Raw genomic sequence first — 19648 nt, 5'->3', positions numbered from 1 at the left:
CCATGGAAATGACAATCGAGCTGATTGATCTTAAATGCTCTTCAAAATCCCAACTTTACAGCGTAGGATAATGACAATTTTTTTTTGCATTTCTGTTTTAACTAGTAGTCTAAGTTTTCAATATGTGCTTTTATTAATATTTATTCTTATTTTGTTTTTATATTTTTTTTCAACAAAATATAGTCAACAGTTTGTGAATAACAAAATGGACCATGATGACATACTTTGTATGCATAATTTAACTCATTAGATTCAGTTGATTTAAATAGATCTTTTTAAATCTTTCATTGTGCTAATTCCCGGTTCCATGGTATATGCACAATTAAAGGACCATTAAATAAAATTCATAAACCAACCCAGTATGAACAGGCATCTTAGAACATTCACAAGTAAACAGTGAAAAACTCCCTTACCTCGAGCTATTGCTGTATGTAAGATTGATAGGGAGCAAAGTACAAACCGTTGTTCACTTGTCAACAAGTTCAGACAGAGACAATGTTTTTCAGCTGTCTTAGAGTTGAAGTCCAGACTGCATAGGGGGAAATCTTCAACTCCGACACCATCATAGACTTATGTCAAATATTTACAGTTCCGAAAAGTTCCTAAAACCTTTTCTTATATAAATGTGAATGTTAATAGTTATGCTATATTATATTAGGCGATTTTACTTATAGTGGTCCCTTATTAATTACAACAATATTGCATAGCCTGAAAAATAGCACAGTAATGTAATAAAAGTACTACAATATGGCAGAAAAATTTAGGACGTTATAAAATTTCTGGCTGCAGCCAATCGGCAGGAAATGAACCACACGCGTTTTATGTTCGTCATTGTGTGAGACATCAAGCATTTAGTCGTGCGTCGGTCTTTGGTTTTCATCCGCCATTCATTGCCTCGTTGTGTATATTTCTTTTTTTTTTTTTTGCCTGACTTTGTGTTGCGCTTGTGCTGGTGTGTTTGACTGGTTTGATGGTGTGTAGAGGTCACAGTGTAACGTTGTGTAATGTTGACTCTTTCGTTGTGAGTAGCTGTTCCACGAGGAGCTGGCGTTACAGTGGGTGGTTTGCAGCGGCATCGTACGAGAGGCGACCCTACACCAAGCTTGGTTCTTCTTTGAGCTGATGGTGAGTCACTGTATCTTTAATATAATGTAGGTAGAGTGTACGAAGATGGTTTTCCTGCTTGTTTCTGTTTTGTAGAATGTTTTAATAGATTATCGGACAAGTTGTAAGCTCAGTAGGTGTCTACACCTGGGTTTTAAGTCTCTCAGACTTTTACATTACTAATTAACTATGTGTGTTTTGCATAAAGGAGAACTTTAGGCAAGTAAATCTTTGTGTCACTAGCCCAACTCCCCCATCTGATAGAACTTTAGGCATCTGATGCCCAGGAGCTACTCGCCTCCTTCAGTACAGGTTTAAGTCTAGTTAGAAAGTACAAAAGACTGTGTTGAACGTTGTCAATGCAGCTGATTGAACGACGTCTGTGGGTCTTTCGGTCGGGTTCGTCGACGACGTTCTGTGAAGCATCAGTAATCTACACTGGCAAAGGAGAGTAGCTGCAGGATGGCGAAAATGCCTGTCGCCCCGGTGTTATAATAGTTGGAGAGAGGGTTTTTTTTTTTTTTTTATTTAGATTTTCTTTTTGAGTTTCTTCAGAAATAAAATAATTTACACAGACAGACTTTGGTGTCGATTTATTGATAAAGGGACTGATTTAGAGTTTAGCGTAAATTTGTTACTTTCGTGTAAACGCTGAAATGCGTCTATACACTTATATATCTGCGACATCTTAAGATACTTGCAACTTTAAATCTAGCGTAGATAGATACGTTCGGCGCGAAAAAAGCCGTCGTCATCCACTCTGAAACGGACCACAGATGTGCCACCTCCTAAAAGGTAGATCTTAAAGAACTCTGACATCTGTACAGAACTTGCACATGAACGCCCCGAACGCGCCTCTCTAAGCTCAACCTAAAAGACAGATGCAAGTTGCACACATACTCGGTGTAACAAACTTGTGCAAGTTAATGTAACAGAAGAGGAGACAACGGACAAAGAGATTCCGATTATTGCTCCGTGGTTACATAACAAGTCCTCTCCAGTATTTCTGTTGAAATGCTTAAGAAACCCGGGTATCTTATGTCTTAGAAATCTACGATTTATTATTTTTCTAACAATTTTATTGGCATACAGCAGAATTTAGGTAAGATCGTGGTAATTATTTTGCATTACATTTGCAGATTATTTGGACTTTAGTTACTTTACTCATCTTATTTGTGGAGTGGGATCTGCTTACATGTAGATACCACATTATTCCCTCTTACGGAAGCCTCTGTCCTCTTACAGGTGAAAAGCATGGTCCACCATTTATACTTTGCCGACAAGCTGGATTCCCCTCGGAAGCACCGATTTCCTGAGCGGTTCATGGACGACATCACCGCTCTAGTTAGCACTATGGCCAACGACATCGTCACTAGGTTTCAGAAGGTGGGATATGTACCAATCACTGTGGCTCGTGGTGTTATGAATGTGCTAAAGAAATAGAAGGTCCCGATATTGATTTAATCATTGGTTATTTATTGGGATAGATTGGCCCGGCTGAACAGACACGGCAGTACAGCCAATTTATACCTCTCTGTTTGTCTTCACCTAGTGACCATACAAGGAGAAACCAGTTTATTATGTAACGTAACACATCTGAAAGGGGGTTGAAGATTCCGAATATTTTTTTATGAAGATTTAATAATTATGAAGATTACATTAACCCTATCACTATTATTATTAAACCAGTAAGCCATTAAAATAGTGCAGGGGCCATTCTTTTGAGTGCTACAATCAAGCCAACACAGTCCAGATAACTTTGTAGGTTTCCCAGGCGTCAATGCCTGGAGAATAGTCTAGGAAAAGATCACTACAATTGTGCTGGTCAAGAAGGCTGCTCCCATATGTGTCCAGGGTATCACTACTAGAGAATGCCAGAATAATCTGTACCTAGGGATGATGCAAGGCAAGCGTTGGTTAGTTTATGTAGCATCTTTTTAGGGTGGGGTCATTTAAAAGGCTGCAGTGATTTAAAGTTAGGGTCTCATATAATGCTGGTGATTGTTATGCTGTAAGTTGGAGCCTGTAATTAGCAACGCAGGGTAAGTCTGGATGTGGATTACATGTGCAGGTTAAAAAAAAATAAAAAATTGACCCCACAAAAGACTTCGACCTTCACTGTAAATTTTATAGCACAAACGTTACGTGATAATGGCATTGACGCGCCTCAACTCAGTACTAAACAAAGCAGCGTTTTCATTGTCACATATTCTCTCTCGTTCTTACCAGGACATAGAGATGGTGGAGAGACTCAACGTCAGCCTGGCCTTCTTCCTCAACGACCTGTTGTCTGTTATGGACAGAGGATTTGTCTTCAGTCTGGTTAAGGCCTATTTCAAGCAGGTGAGTATAAAACACTGCAACATTTTCTTTAGTAGGTGCGTTTAGTAGGGTTAAAGGGCCTATTGTCTATCTTCGAGTAAGATGAAGTTGCAGTGAGTCTTGTTACTTGTTTCAATAACAAAAATAAAACCGTAGTACACGTATCTCAGCAGTTGTTCACTATTCACCTGTTCAATGTTTCGTTCTCGAAAGTTTGGAGACTGTGCATAAACGTGTATCCAGTTTACAGTAGATTCTAATACTTATTGCAAACTGTAATCAATCAGAATGTTGATGATGATGATGAATGTTAACAGCAGCACATAATATTTCAGCTCATCTGAATCCTGTGTGTACATTTCTATTGAAGTTCGCAGTGGGAGGTGTTAGGATGGTTGTAGCCAATCTGCGTAGTCCCCATGTGTGTACATACTACCTGTTACCTAGAAATTTAGGGCTGAATTCAGCATGGGTGTCGCAGACTATAGACTAACAATGGGCACCTGATACACTACAGGGGCTGTAGGGGCAACACTCTAACCTTTAAAAGGGCTGCACATTACCCTAAATCTCTGTAATAACGTAAAACAATACATTTTATCAAAAAAAGAGAATCTGTCTAATCCAGGGTTTCCCAAACCCAGTCCTCAGGGCTCCCTAACAGTGCAGGTTTTCCATATCTCCTTGCTGGAGCACAGGTGTATTCATTACTGACTGACACATTGTAACAGATCCACAGGTGGTCCTAATTATATCACATGTGATCCAGAAAACCTGCACTGTTAGGGAGCCCTGAGGACTGGGTTTGGGAAACCCTGGTCTAATCTATCTGTAATTACATGTCCGCAGACATTTTAATGTAAGACAGACAAGTGTAACAAACAAATGTGACTGTAAAGCAGAAAGGAGCTGGGGGCCACAGGGAACGGCTCAAAGGGCCACATCATGCCCATCACTGCTACAGGCAGATATAATTGTACATTGAATATCTGTGTTTGACGTGTTTTGTTGGTTCTCAGGTGTCCTCAAAACTGCACCTATTACCCAATCCGAGCACACTGGTGTCTCTGCGTCTGGACTTTCTGCGTATTGTCTGCAGTCACGAACATTACGTCACTTTAAACCTCCCCTGCAGCCTGCTCACCCCCCCGTCCTCCCCGTCTCCGTCCGTGTCATCCGCAACGTCCCAGGTAAGAGATGTGCGGTGTCGTCCTGTACATGTAATATGATGTAAGTGTACAGTATGGTCCGTGATGTTCAGAGTATAGGGAGCTAGATATGGCTTTAAGTATATAAGAAACATACACTGTATTCTATCCCATGTAGTCTATTCTGCATACATACAAGTATCCCCTGTAAACATTAGATGTTGCAAAATGGAATAAGGGGAATATTTCATGGTGAAAAAAACCATAATATATAAAACTTACTTGGGTATAGTATTATATATATATATATATATATATATATATATATATATATATATATATATATATATATATATATATATATATATATATATATATATTATGCAAATTGTGTCACTGCACCTGGCAGTGAAAGGGTTAATGGTGATGGACAAACTGCTAAGTAAATGATAAACTGTTGGAAGCAGTGTTACAGGGTTGTACATGTGAAATATTACATGATGGGGCAGCACAGTGGCTCAGTGGTTAGCACCAGAGCCGGATTTAGACCTCATAGGGCCCTAGGCAGGATACTGTTTTTGGGGCCCCTCCCTGCAACAATCCATAGCACTATATTTTTGCAGCCTACCATATACCCCTATAGTTACGTAGAAGTGAAAGCATGTGCCGCCGCGCAGCGGCGGCACGCCGCCAAAGGAGGTGAGGGCGTGGCTTGCATCTTTGGGGGCGTACCTAACATGTGAAAAGAGCAAGGCCACCCTGCTGCAGAAAAAGGCACCCCTAAATAATTACCAAGCAGTCCCGTTTTTTTAAGTACTTGGGTCAAAACAACATAATAAATATTGAAGTCAGGGCAGAAATACTTACTTAAGTTGTTTGCAAAAATAATACGCATAAATCCAAGTATGTGGTCTTGTCACTTTTGTCCCTCTATCATCACACTGTGCCCCTTCATTGTCACTTTTGCCCCTTCACAATATCACATGTGCCCTTTCACCATCACCTCTGTGCCCATCACCATCACCACCTCTGTGCCAATCACCATCACCACCACTGTGCCAATCACCATCACCACCTCTGTGCCCTTCACCATCACCACTTCTGTGCCCTTCACCATCACCACTTCTGTGCCCCTTCACCATCACCACCTCTGTGCCCTTCACCATCACCACCTCTGTGCCCATCACCACTTCTGTGCCAATCACCATCACCACTTCTGTGCCAATCACCATCTCTGTGCCCTTCACCATCACCACCTCTGTGCCCTTCACCATCACCACTTCTGTGCCAATCACCATCACCACTTCTGTGCCAATCACCATCTCTGTGCCCTTCACCACCTCTGTGCCCATCACCATCACCACTTCTGTGCCCCTTCACCATCACCACTTCTGTGCCCCTTCACCATCACCACTTCTGTGCCCCTTCACCACCTCTGTGCCCATCACCATCACCACTTCTGTGCCCCTTCACCAACACCACTTCTGTGCCCCTTCACCATCACCACTTCTGTGCCCCTTCACCATCACCACTTCTGTCCCTTGTTTTACTTACCTTTCTATTGCGCGCTGCTCCTCCTCCGTCAGTCCAGTCCTCTCTCTATCACTGAGAGGAGAAGAGGCTGCCGGGACCCGACCCCCCCTCCTCCGATTCGCCTGTCCCCCCCAGCTGTGCCCCCCCAGAGCCGCTAGGTTGCCTAGCGGTAAATCCGGCCCTGGTTAGCACTTCTGCCTCACAGCGCTGGGGTCATGAGTTCCATTCCCGACCATGGCCTTATCTGTGAGGAGTTTGTATGTTCTTCCCGTGTTTGCGTGGGTTTCCTCCGGGTGCTCCGGTTTCCTCCCACACTCCAAAAACATACTGGTAGATTATATGGCTGCTATCAAATTTACCCTAGTCTCTCTCTGTGTGTGTGTGTGTGTGTGTGTTAGGGAATTTAGACTGTAAGCTCCAATGGGGCAGGGACTGATGTGAGTGAGTTCTCTGTACAGCGCTGCGGAATTAGTGGCGCTATATAAATAAATGGTGATGATGATGATATCTGGTTTATAGAGCTATACAGGGGCTCTCCAGGAGGTAACTCAGCCGCTCACTGTATTTATTTCTTTTTAAACAGAGTTCGGGGTTCTCAACCAACGTTCAGGACCAGAAGATCGCCAATATGTTTGAACTGTCTGTGCCTTTCCGCCAGCAGCATTACCTGGCTGGGCTGGTGCTGACCGAACTGGCCGTCATCTTGGATCCAGATGCAGAGGGGTCAGTTGTGTGTGAGGGGGGGGTTTCCTCTCCATTGTGATACCAGATAAATACAGATTGTATTTACGATTTCTAATGGTGAATGGATAACAAAAAGCCGAGCAAGATACTACTCTGTGTACGACGCTGGCGCGTGATACCAGCTTGGTACATAGTGGGAATCATTGACCGAAACAGTGCATCTTGGCACCCTGGCACAGACGCAGTCTGGCCAACCCTCTACCCAGCGGCACGTGCTGACTGGTATACCGGGCTCAGGATGGGCTGTATTAGTAAAGCTGCAAAATGCCGAATGCAAAACCAGCTAAAATATATATTTCTTTGATCTTTGGTATCTGGAGAGTCCTAAATAAAAGTAAAACATTTTTCACATTGGTTTTGGCATCTCACCTTTGACATTTGCTCCTTGTACAGTAAGTTTAGTAAAGATGAGGCAATACAGGAATAGCCAGAAGTGGCTGATACCCTGCCCTTGTATATATACATTGTGAGGTTAACTTAGAACATCCAGTTATTTAAATATTCTTTAGTGCTTAGTTAGACAGTAGTGTTTGCTTTGCGGGTGATAACTAACTGCGGTTGCAAAACTCCCCTCTCAGGTTGTTTGGATTGCATAAGAAGGTGATCAATATGGTACACAACCTGCTATCTACTCACGACTCCGATCCCCGCTACACCGATGCAGAGGTAAAGGCCCGCGTGGCCATGCTATACCTTCCTTTGATTGGCATCGTCATGGAGACCGTCCCCCAGCTGTACGATTTTACAGGTATCTCGTCAGGTCATTGACACGCGTGTTCTCAGGCGTCTCTTGTCGGAGACAAGCCATCTGGTGATACATATATAATGTCTGTGTTAGTTATCCTGTAACATCTCTAGGGCCAGATTATACATAAATCATTCTCTTTTATTGCCCGGCATGTCTACAATTCCCTCCTAATAGAAGTCCCAACAAGCTGCATAGTACGAAGCACGCTTTTATCAAACAAGTTTATCATTCATTTCTCTTGTTTCATATGTCTTCTTTCCCTTGTAGATGGTAAGCTCTGCAGGCCACTGACCTACCGCCTCATATATTCCCAGCACTTGTTTACACCTGTATTTGTGAGGATAAAGTATATACATTTATATTCATAGACCTATTAAACAAAGTGTTTATACGAGAAGGAAAAGGGATGGTATAAATCATCACCGACACGGACTTGGAATTAGCGTATGTCAGGGTGGGGCTGCGGAGGGATCAGAGAGCGGTAAATGTATTTGGCTGCCGATCTCTGACACCTCCTTGGTTTGTGGATAGTTTATGTTGCTGTTTACTTGTCATAAACCAGTTTTAAAAAAATAAGATTGAAAGAACGGTCATCTCTTCCCAGAATCCCTCAACCAGCGGGGAAGGCCCAACTGCGCAGCCGGGGAGGATCACGACGGCGATGGCGGAAATATGATCAGTCAGACAGTCGCCATGGCAATCGCTGGGACGTCCGTTCCGCAGCTTACAAGACCGAGCAGCATTTTACTGACTTCGCAGGTAAGCTCGTCACACGTGTGTCACGGAGGACTTGTTCTCGTACCGTCTCAAACATATATAGAATCCAACGCAAATTACAGGCGCTGTGAAACCATAACGGGTGTAGTAATATAGTGACAAGAATGGTTAATGCTGCTGTCTAATGGAGACTTCCAGTTTGTCCCCGACACAAAATCTAATCAGTTTACAAAGAAAGACAGTGCTCAAAAAAACGCTAAATATTAGGTTTATTAGGTGGTTCTATACAGTCACCGATTATATATTTCAATCCCAAGTTTCTATGCTTGTTGATACTAATAAATTGTTTTATAGTGATTGCAGCTCTGTGTGTTTTGTATCTATAATACTGGCGTTTTTTTGGAGCGCTGTTTCCTTTTGTAAACTCAACCATATATAGTTTCCACCTGAGAGCTTAACTAAGCGGCAAGAATGTGCTCAGTGTCCGAATCCATTCCCTTGGTGTAAACGTTGATGGGAGGAGATGTCAGAGCTGCTGTTGTGTTGTTGTGTATTACACAGGAATGCAAAATAAAGACTGTAGCCAATCTGTGCAAGCTCAAGATAATTATTTAGCATGGCAATAATTAGTTTGTGTGTATGGCAACAAGCCCTCTTATCTTTTGGGTTACAGTTAAACTATATCTGTCGCCTATTCACACAGCGTTTTGGTGAGCTGAACCAATATTCATAAGAACGGGTTGAGTAGAGTATGGGTTGAGTAGAGTATGGGTTCTACAAGGGATTGAGTAGAGTATGGGTTGAGTAGAGTATGGGTTCTACAAGGGATTGAGTAGAGTATGGGTTGAGTAGAGTATGGGTTCTACAATTGATTGAGTAGAGTATGGGTTGAGTAGAGTATGGGTTCTACAATTGATTGAGTAGAGTATGGGTTGAGTAGAGTATGGGTTCTACAATTGGTTGAGTAGAGTATGGGTTCTACAATTGATTGAGTAGAGTATGGGTTGAGCTCTCTGTTTTTGGATAGAATAAGTGTAGAGTTTCTCTTTTTTTTCCAATTTGGGATCACATTTCATGTGTTTTTTCCAGCCTTCCCGAATGCACTCGACGTTCTCAGCCGAATCCAGCCGCAGCCTGTTGATCTGTCTCCTCTGGGTGCTGAAGAATGCAGATGAGATTGTCCTACAGAAGTGGTTCACGGACCTCTCCATCCTGCAGCTCAACCGCCTGCTGGATCTGCTCTATCTCTGCGTCTCCTGCTTTGAGTACAAGGTAGGTCGTTACGTTGCACCATACTGAAATAAAAATAATTGTATAGTAAGAAACTCAACATTTATAATGTGTATTTTTCCCTTTAATGGTTTCTGTCTGAATCATATGGTTGATCAATACCGGTCTCACGCAGCTGGTTCCATCTCTTCTAGGGCAAGAAGGCTTTTGAACGGATGAACAGCTTAACATTCAAGAAATCCAAAGACATGAGGGCCAAACTGGAGGAAGCCATTCTTGGGAGCATCGGAGCCAGACAGGAGATGGTCAGAAGAAGTAGAGGTCAGCTTGGTAGGTCTGTCTAGACCAAAGTTGTCCAGGTTTATGTGTTGTGGCTCCAAACCTGTTATATATGATATCCGTTAAAGGAAATGTTCACCTTTAAAGAGATTGTTTTGTAAGACTTAAGCAACATAAAGGGGTTGATTTTTGTATAAAGAAAAAAATGCCACTGCCTAACTTGTTCTGTTGGTTAGATACGCTCACTAGTGTTGTGTATCTATCACTATTTGCGGGTGACAAATCTTCTTTCTTCATAGGGTAAGATTGCATGCAGTCTTTTTTATATATGCCCAGCTGCCACCATAATGTCATCAGCCTGCCGTTAGTAGTTTGGAAATCTCTGGCAGATAGTGCTGTTTGCACTGAGAATTTAATTAATTGATATTGGGTAAAATTGATCCTTTTGGGTCTATTAATTTTAATTTAGGGGCAAACAATTGAACAAAGGTGGAGATTTCCTTTAAAGTACTACTTGGTTTACTCCCTGTTGGTACATTAGTAGGGCCCAGATATCACACTCCCTGACGCTTCCTTAGGTTTAGAAAGCAGATTAGGGTGTTTGTGTCTCCATCAGGACTTCTCAGGGAAGCCCTGCACATAAGAGAGGCTGAGCCCATATATCAGGCGGGAATTATAAATGGAAATCATCGTTGTCATTAGTGGCCCTTTAATATTGAGTGACAGCTGGAAAGTGAGGGGAGAGCTGTCCACGAACTCCCGCTGCAAGTAGCCTCGATTTGGACGTGTTGATTGTGGCTTGTGATTGGCTCTCCCTTTCCCCAGTCGGTTTTGGGTATGAGAAGATCTGAGGAGCCAGGGAAATGCTGCTTGATAGCACTGGCTAGGAAGGGGAGGGACAGAGGACACTTTTTCTAATATTAAATCTCAATAAATTCAACAACAGGCAAACTCTCTGGCCACTAGGGGGCATTGTTTCATTAGAATGTGGGAGATATTTAATTACATCTCAGGTGAGAAAACGGAACATATGATAATACATTTGCAGATACCGTTGTTTGAGCAGCGGTTGTTTATATATTGAGCTCAATTTCCATTTAAAATACTGAAAGAATTTATTCCACTTATAAATAGAAAATATTTATATTTCCATAAGGACACTTACAATAAATTAACTTTAATATGCATCTGTTGCCCACACACAGTGATGGAGGGGAAGAGTCTTTTTGTACCAGGACCAATATTAGTGGAAATACAGCCTAGGAAATTTTCCAGAAACTTGTGGCAGATTTGTAACGTTTCATGTTGTACGTTTCCCGTTACTGCGCTGAGTGAATCCTTCTCCCCCCGGCAGAGAGAAGCCCGTCTGGAAGCGCTTTCGGGAGCCAGGAAAACCTGCGCTGGAGGAAAGAAATGACGCACTGGAGGCAGAATACAGATAAGTTGGACAAGTATGAATCCCGTTCATTAATAACGTTACAATTGTGGTCGCATCAGAGTTACCAATCACTGGCGATTATTTCCTGCAGGAAAATGGAATTAAATTATTTATCAATTGTTATACATCCGGTCTGGTCAACCTGTGGCTCTCCAGGAGTTGTGAAACTACAGGTCCCAGCATGCTTTCCCAGTAGAGTGCTGACTGATAGCTGGCAAGGCATGCTGGGAGTTGTAGTTTCACAAGCATCTGGAGAACCACAAGTTGTCCGGGCCTCATCTATAGGTCACTGTATAATATCCTTTGTGGTACAAAGCTTTCTTTTATTATTATTATTATTATTATTATTATTATTATTATTAATAGGCCCGTTCCATTTTGCTGAAAACTATGAATATTAATGTGCACTTAATGTTGGGCACTAATTCTGTTTTGTAGCCATTTACACATTTTTAAATAAATGAAATCCCAGCGGAGCTCTTTGCGCCGGGGATGTCACTGGCTCCTGGTGAGCAGATGGTGAACATGGATGTGACTGGCGTTGGGTACGAGATGTGCCATTATTAATGTGCCATTATTACGCCAGTTGTGTTATGTTGAGATCTGTGGCAGATTCACTAATGCAGTTCGCTGTACTGTGAGCTGCTATGTGTGTGCGCTACAAACTCGTGTCCTCTATCTAATATATGTAGAAAAAGTGACACTATAGCCACCGCGGTGTACGGCCTTGATGTCCTGTAAGTCCATATCTGGGGTAGTGGTACAGCGTAGCTCAGGGTCCGTAGGGGTGTAGGCAAGGAAGAGGGGTGGGGTTATAGAGATGGATGGGGTCTGCGAGGAGCCACAAAAAGAAATGATAAGAAAGTTGGAGGACAATGTGTTTAGTTAGTTTTAACAGTTTAGCCTTAGCTTTGTCACAGAACCCACTGAGAAAGCTACAAACAGAAGGCGAAACGCGTTAGTCCTATTACTACACAAACCGACCACAACAGATATAGTTTGAATATACATTTTATTCTCTCATTTTATTGTGTCAGCTTTTAATTCATCATGGCACTCCACACAGTGCGACACAGCAAGAGTAAGTTATGTTCAAACCAGGCTTAGGCAACCCGTGGCTTTCTAGCTATTGTGGATCTAAAGGTCCTTACATCCAGAATGTCCCGTTAAAATGTGCTACAGGCAATTGAAGAGGAGTGTTGAGGGCAGACTAGTTCTTCAGAAGCAGTAGTGATTGCCCGGGTGAACACGCCCTCACGTGGCACGGTCACGCCCCTTTTCGGAGAAGGCTTTGCCATGTCCTGATGTAAATATTGGGAGGTATTAAAGTCCAAGCTTGCCCTGACCGCTAGAGAACCACAAGTTTCCTAAACCTGGTTGAAACTGCTCAATCAAAGGCAGACGACCAATCAAACGAAGCTTCATATAGTGCATTTGAGCCAGGTTGTTAAAAAATAAAGTAATATAAATATTAACAAAAAGAAATATACATAGTCTACATATAAATATTTATAGGGGAAACAAAACTTATCTTAGCCCCGGTGCACATGGATGACCCATGTTAAGCCTCACAAACCAAAGTGCCAAACAGTCACTCTTGAGCTACACCTCTGCCATCCTCTTCCCCATCCTAATTTCTACTTTTGGTTGTCTTTCCACATGTGCGGTGTATTTAGAAGCCACAAACCCTCCAGGTACTGTCACTTTGGTGTGTTTCTATTCTCCGCACGCCTCTACCTTTTATGCGTTCGTCCCGTGTGGTTTGACGATGCTAGTTTGGTATTTGCTTGTTTATCGGTTTTATTACTGTTTATTTAGTTTGTTTTTTGTGTTACATGATATTCAATTTTGCCCAAATTGTGTTGTCTATCTTGTACTGTTACACAAAGGAATAAAACTCATTGCAGTTAAGTAATAACTTGAGTTGTGACCTGTTCTTAGATCCTTCTTGTGTGCTCTACTGTTACCAGCGATTGTTTGTATAAAAATGAATACGTTGGGTTAGGTTCTTTCTGATGTTTCTTATGCTGCGTTCCCGGATAAGGTGAGAAATCGCCCTAACCCTCGGAGCCCCCGTCGGCTGTCCAGCCATTGTTCTTGAGGTTCCGTCATCGTACAGGGCGTGATTCCTTAATCTCTCTGTTTACTTCCCATAGTCCTTTTCTCTTGGGTTGTGACAGAGCAATTAAAACTCCTATAATCTAGATTTAAAATCCCCTGTAGAAGAATTACGTTTTTTTCTGTCCACAAACTCTAAGCTCCGCACCACACTCAGACTCTTTGGGTCACATAGTCCATAGAGGTAAAAAATTCCACCCTAGGAGGCAAAACACATTCGTTAAATAGAGCGCAGCCTAAACCCGACGCATTTCTTTAAAAAATATATATATTATTTTATTGTATGAAGAAATCTAGAAATGTGTGTATTTGAACAAGTTAGAGTTGCACGAGCAAGCCCTCTCCCCACCCCCCCATTCCCAAAATAAAAAATTTCATAACGTCCTGTAACAGTACAATTATTATGTTGTGTAAACTGTGTTCAATATGTTTATTTTTTGTTTTTGCAACCTGTACTTTTTGGTGCCTCCGAATTTATTGATACCATGTGTAAATTTGATGTCATTGTAGAGAACACGTTTGATGGCCTGTGTGACTGTACATACTAATTGTGTTTGCATGATTTACATTATATGAAGTTTGAAGCTTCAGTTTTTCTTTTTTTTTCTTACTAAATAACTAAATGCTTCATTATGGTGTTTATTACTTGAGCTGTTCGGTCTCCTAACCCCGAATTATAAGTTGGACCAGTATGAGAAGCTTCTTGTAACATTCACAGATATAGGTCTAATTATTTCTAATAACACTGCTTACTGTGAGATGCTTTACATTGTACTCCCACTTTGTCACGTGGGCTAGTACATGACAACTGTGTAGTCAGCACCATTGAGCCGTGCCACACCCACTATTCATCATAGACTTTGGTATGATCTCTCCATAAAGACCAATGTCCCTTATCTGAGAATTAATTTTCACTTCTGTCTACCTGTCAAAAAACTGAGTGGAGAGATTACTTAAAACTATGCCAGTGTTTATATAAACTTGTGCTAACCACCGATACAGTAAGACAATTGGGCTGTTCTTGACCCACTTAGACCATAGAAATGCAAATAATTTGATCTTCCTGATCTGGTAGTTTGGCAGCTGAACTACCTCCTCAACCTCTGTGTGACCAGCATTCAAGATTATAAATCTGGTATTAATGAGTAGATTGTTTCCCCATGATCACATTTTTTGTATCAAATCTTTAGTTTTGACCGTTTTGGAAACACTGATCATGTATAATTGTCAATGTTACAAGTAGTTCTTTCAGAAGATACTAGAGTCTTGGTCTGTGTCTGTGAAGGAAAACAAGCAGCGAAATGCGTTGTGTCCACGTGATGTCATTCTTACAATCCTAACACCCAAGCCGTTCTTTCAGTAACCGAAAAATCTGTCGTCTCCCACGCTAGGTCCAGAGCAGAGCTCGACCACGAGGCTCTAATAGATGGGAATCTGGCCACCGAGGCCAATCTGATTATACTGGATACGCTGGAGATTATAGTTCAGGTGAGGGATTTGCCAACTGCAGGACTCTTGATTTCAGGTGGGTTGTTCTTGATTTTGATCAATGTTAATCTTTCCTTGCACAGACTGTGTCGGTAACGGAGTCCAAGGAGAGTATCTTGGGTGGAGTGTTGAAGACGCTCTTACACAGCATGGCCTGTAACCAGAGCGCCCTCTATCTGCAGCATTGTTTTGCCACACAGAGAGCATTGGTCTCTAAGGTATGACACCAGTTTGGTTAGTAAGTAAATGCTCTAGGAGGTAAAACTGTAATGTGAGGACAGCTTGTGGCTCTTTCTTCGTTTCATCTTTCAGGAGACGGCGCTGCCTAAAACCATGGTCACAATCATCATCTGTTAGTCGAGTTTGTAGCTGAAAGAAACCGTTCATCAAACAGAGAATCTTTCATATCCAACATTTGTGTATAATGCTCTTAAAGGGCCACTAAATACTAAACACAAGTTGGGTTACATAGAAGAGCCACTTGTAAACACGTACAGATATATATGTAAATGTTTCAGAATCTTGTCCGGACTGGAGCTAGTTGAGCTAAAGTTCTGATTATGGGGGAGATATTTTCCTACGCAGAGCAGACTTCCTGCCAGTAATCCCGCTGAAGTATCCTGCAGCCAGTCTCTTTATAGACACTTTTGCAGAAAATATCTGCTGACAGTTTTCAATAATTTGCCCTTTTAATCTGTCCTCTCCCCTAAGTTTCCGGAGCTGCTGTTTGAGGAGGAGACGGAGCAGTGCGCCGACCTGTGCCTCCGGCTGCTCAGACACTGCAGTAGCAGCATCAGCACCATCCGGTCCCACGCCAGCGCCTCCCTCTACCTGCTCATGAGACAGAACTTCGAGATCGGCAACGTAAGTACAGCTGCCTTTTAATCTGTGAGTAAATGCACTGGAGTCCTGCGTTGTGACGGCTTTGACGCTTCACCGAAACATCGGTATGTGTGCTAGAGTCCTGCTCTGGCCATACAATATACCATCCGATGGGATTGGATAATTGCACCCTTGTCATAACTATGCACAATGTAGCCACATACGTAGAGGATTTAGTTGTACTGTTCCGATTATAATGATCTAATTCAACAGCGATGCAATAAAGAATTGCCCACGTTACCCAGCTATGTATAGCGCACACAGGTTCCTATAAGAGTCATAGGCCAAGCTGATTATCCACCGTGCTGTCTCCAATCCAATTCATTGCCCAGGACAGCGGTTCCCAAACTGCTTTTATCACACATTTGTTCACAGTCGGTTCTCACAATATATTTATCATCCGTAGCGTTACCTGTAAGACTCCGACGCGGTTTATTGTGTTTATTTTGCAGAATTTTGCACGGGTTAAGATGCAGGTGACCATGTCTCTGTCTTCCCTGGTTGGAACGTCCCAAAATTTCAATGAGGAGTTTTTAAGGCGCTCTCTGAAGACGATATTAACCTACGCTGAGGAGGACCTGGAGCTACGGGAGACCACGTTCCCCGATCAGGTGAGAGCGTAATCCCGAATCTTCCCAAACCTCCAAAGATTGATTATTTATAATGAAACATCCGGACACTGTCACAGCTGCTTGTGGACAGGATCGTGCTAAAATGTGCCACAATCCTCCACTTGTTACTGCTCTAAAATATAAGTTGAGCGCCCCACGTTCATTGCACTGTGTTGTGCTAACATAGACTGTAGCGCTTTCCACCTGCGCGCCTCCTTGTAGCAGCCGCATAAGCAAATATATCCCAGAATCCCTCATGTCCTGTCCACTTGCATCATTGTTTCAAGCGTCCGTTGACTTTAGTAAGTGGCCGTGTTGTTAAACTTCTTTTTAGTTTGAATTTTGTTAGTTCCATTACTTGTTGCTTCTGTCCAGAGGATATTTCTTATAATGTCCGCATATTGTTGGGTTTCAGGTCCAGGATCTCGTGTTCAATCTCCACATGATACTTTCGGACACCGTTAAGATGAAAGAACACCAGGAGGACCCCGAGATGCTGATTGACCTAATGTACAGGTGCGAAAACTTATTATGATTATATTATTATGTTGTTATTACAGCAAACGTACAGCGTGTTTAGAGATGTTATCACATAGCAATATTGTGGAGCCACTGTGATATTAACTTACCCCAAGTTCCTATAACCATAGCCACACCCACAAAGGGGGCGTTTTACGTATCATTGGATATAGCAACACCCAATGATGGCGCTTGTTCCTGGGGAGAAAACACACGTTTCCTGTTGTCCGCTAATGTCTTTGCCTCTTTGTTTTAGGATTGCTAAAGGTTATCAGACGTCACCTGACCTGCGGCTGACGTGGCTGCAGAACATGGCCGGGAAACACTCTGAAAGGAGCAACCACGCAGAATCGGCGCAGTGCCTGGTGCACTCAGCTGCGCTGGTGGCTGAGTATCTCAGCATGCTGGAGGACCGCAAGTACCTCCCCGTGGGCTGTGTCACTTTCCAGGTAAGTGCACACTGACGTCAAGGGACCTATGCCCACTATAGAGGAATACGATTGGAAGACTTTCGATGAGTGAAAACAGTATCGTAGTTTTTCCTGATATCTGAACAACAGCGGCTACAATGTGTCATCTAAACTGACCTGTATGACAGGGTGCGAGCAGGTTTATTAATCATTCTTCACGTTCCTGATGTCTGTGTTTAACCATTTTTGTAGTTAGCAAGTGCAGGAGAATTCCATTACATCCTATTGGTTGACAAAGCCGCCCAATCAGAACTCTGAGCAGAGTGTAAATATGAGACTATGCTTTGAATCTTATTATTAATTCAATGTCCCGCAGGTGACTCTTGGGTATACTTTGTGTTTCCGCAGAACATTTCCTCCAATGTGTTGGAAGAGTCTGCAGTGTCGGACGATGTGGTGTCACCGGATGAGGAAGGGATATGCTCAGGGAAGTACTTCACAGAGTCCGGACTGGTAGGACTTCTAGAACAGGCTGCGGCCTCCTTCTCCATGGTAAATATCATTCATTGCTTCTTCTTTTCATGTCAACATTTTGCATCATAAAGCTCTCGCCGCTCCTGGCGCTCACATATAACGGCTTCTTCTTTCGTTCTGATAACATTTCCACAACCTGACAGCGATGGAATAGATCTCAGCATCTTTACATCTAATTGCATCTTATATGCAAGTTAATCTCCTCTCTCTCTCTCTGCCTCAGGCGTTCGTCCCAGAAAATGTTAATTTACTCTAAATAGTGCGCCCGTCGTTTCCCTTGGAGTGAAAATGTTTTTGAGGCCGATACATCGATCTTCTTGTTGTAGCTGGAATTACGCTGGTCGTAAATCATTCACAGATGTGCTTCATATAAAGTGACTCTGTAGAGTGATACAATGACAAGTCCTTTATAAAACTAAAAATAGAATCTTACTGTGTAGTTTGTTGCAGAAATTTGCATAGTGTGGATTATGTTTAATATTTGGCTCAGATACTGTTTCTCCTTAGTATCCGGCACCAGCTCTCTGATATCCCCTAAATAGCTCCAGTAGATTACCAACAGTGAGATTCCATGTAAACATAATATGAAATTGAAATTGTATCATGGTAGAGTTCCCTTTTTAGAAATATATCTGTGATTGGTGTAAGATCACTTTTCTTATTGGAACTTGTTATATTTTAGGTATATTCAGGATAGTACTGCAAGCATCGTCTGTCATTGCAGTAACTGCAGTTCTTTCTCATATCCTGCAGGTGGCACTGTGTATACTTATTGATGGGAGACGTTTTAGACTGTGTTAATATTATACAGTGCCCCCCTACTGTTGGAGAAGGTACTGCAAGTGTCAGTGTAAATGCTCGCAGTCTCCTAAGTAACAGTTGAATGATTCATCTCTTATCATGGGGATATTTTTGTTTTAAACTGATATTAATATACTTTTCTTAGTGCATAGGTTGTCATTAATAACCCTTGAAAAGATCACTATGGCAGAGTCGGGTGTACGGATTGCGTTGTTCTGTTAACAATAATAATGACCCCAGCACAGTCTTCCAAGTGATGTCATGTGTTTATTGCTGCATCCGTTAGCTGATGATGTCATCACACAGCGTCTTGTAATGTTGCACCGGACTTCACTTGCGAAGAGCACAATGTAGGAGGCGCAGCGCAAAATTTCCCAGTTTGGTGGTTCTGTGCTCCACGATTTGTGTGGGTCCCCAAAGTGCAAGTGTTAGCTGAGCAAGATGGCGCCGTTTGCGGGGGGAGCAGAAGATGGGGGGAGGTGTTGGCTGGAGTGAATCTGAACGGGGGGAGGTGTTGGCTGGAGTGAATCTGAATGGGGGGAGGTGTTGGCTGGAGTGAATAAATATATAGCGCTAAGTACAGATTAGGCGCAGCGTTGTGTGGAGTTTTGCAGAGCAGTGCAGGAACCAGCGCACAAGGACTCGACGTTTGCTGTGGCTCTGAGCTGGCCGCGGTCTGGTCCCGTCCTAGATCTGTAATGATTAATATCTAGGCGTTCTTTGCCCATTGTAAAAAGGTTCAAACAAATGTCCCCTAACGCTCATTAACCAATCTAAGGCTTGAGGCCAATCTGAACCGTATTTTAGGGAAAACACGGAACGGTTTTGGTGTTTGAACGGTGCTGTTCTAAAGTGGTCGGAGGTTTCAGGATTGGTGTGATGATTGCTCGATACACAAATATCTTCTCTCTGCACACCTAGGTGCACCTTCATTTGGTGCATGTGGTGCAGTCCTCTCCTGTGACGAGGGAGCAGGGGTGGGCCGGGCAGAACATTTAGGGGCATTGATGCAAAGCCGTGGC

The 19648-nt window shown here is 42.6% G+C and overlaps 1 protein-coding gene across 10 annotated transcripts in view; it reads left to right on the top strand.

The window, feature by feature from the left end:
- Positions 1-19648, top strand: part of DOCK7 (dedicator of cytokinesis 7) — a 102401-nt gene that overhangs the window by 67689 nt on the left and 15064 nt on the right. For 4 of the 10 annotated variants that reach the window (XM_075181798.1, XM_075181799.1, XM_075181797.1 and 1 more), the window contains 18 exons: positions 1030-1125; positions 2350-2490; positions 3334-3447; positions 4446-4616; positions 6691-6830; positions 7430-7599; positions 8204-8358; positions 9406-9588; positions 9741-9876; positions 11180-11276; positions 12940-12957; positions 14773-14869; positions 14953-15087; positions 15581-15733; positions 16204-16362; positions 16778-16878; positions 17138-17330; positions 17700-17843. In XM_075181798.1, coding sequence (XP_075037899.1) covers positions 1030-1125; positions 2350-2490; positions 3334-3447; positions 4446-4616; positions 6691-6830; positions 7430-7599; positions 8204-8358; positions 9406-9588; positions 9741-9876; positions 11180-11276; positions 12940-12957; positions 14773-14869; positions 14953-15087; positions 15581-15733; positions 16204-16362; positions 16778-16878; positions 17138-17330; positions 17700-17843 — 2403 coding nt within the window. The remainder of the gene's footprint in view (positions 1-1029; positions 1126-2349; positions 2491-3333; positions 3448-4445; positions 4617-6690; positions 6831-7429; positions 7600-8203; positions 8359-9405; positions 9589-9740; positions 9877-11179; positions 11277-12939; positions 12958-14772; positions 14870-14952; positions 15088-15580; positions 15734-16203; positions 16363-16777; positions 16879-17137; positions 17331-17699; positions 17844-19648) is intronic. The other 6 variants (XM_075181803.1, XM_075181801.1, XM_075181805.1 and 3 more) reach the window with 3 other exon arrangements.

This window comes from Mixophyes fleayi, chromosome 8 (genome assembly GCF_038048845.1).
Source record: "Mixophyes fleayi isolate aMixFle1 chromosome 8, aMixFle1.hap1, whole genome shotgun sequence".
In the NCBI taxonomy this organism is placed as follows: Eukaryota; Metazoa; Chordata; class Amphibia; order Anura; family Limnodynastidae; genus Mixophyes; species Mixophyes fleayi.
Note: the sequence above shows the minus strand (reverse complement) of the source record. Positions and strands in the feature narration are given on the sequence as shown.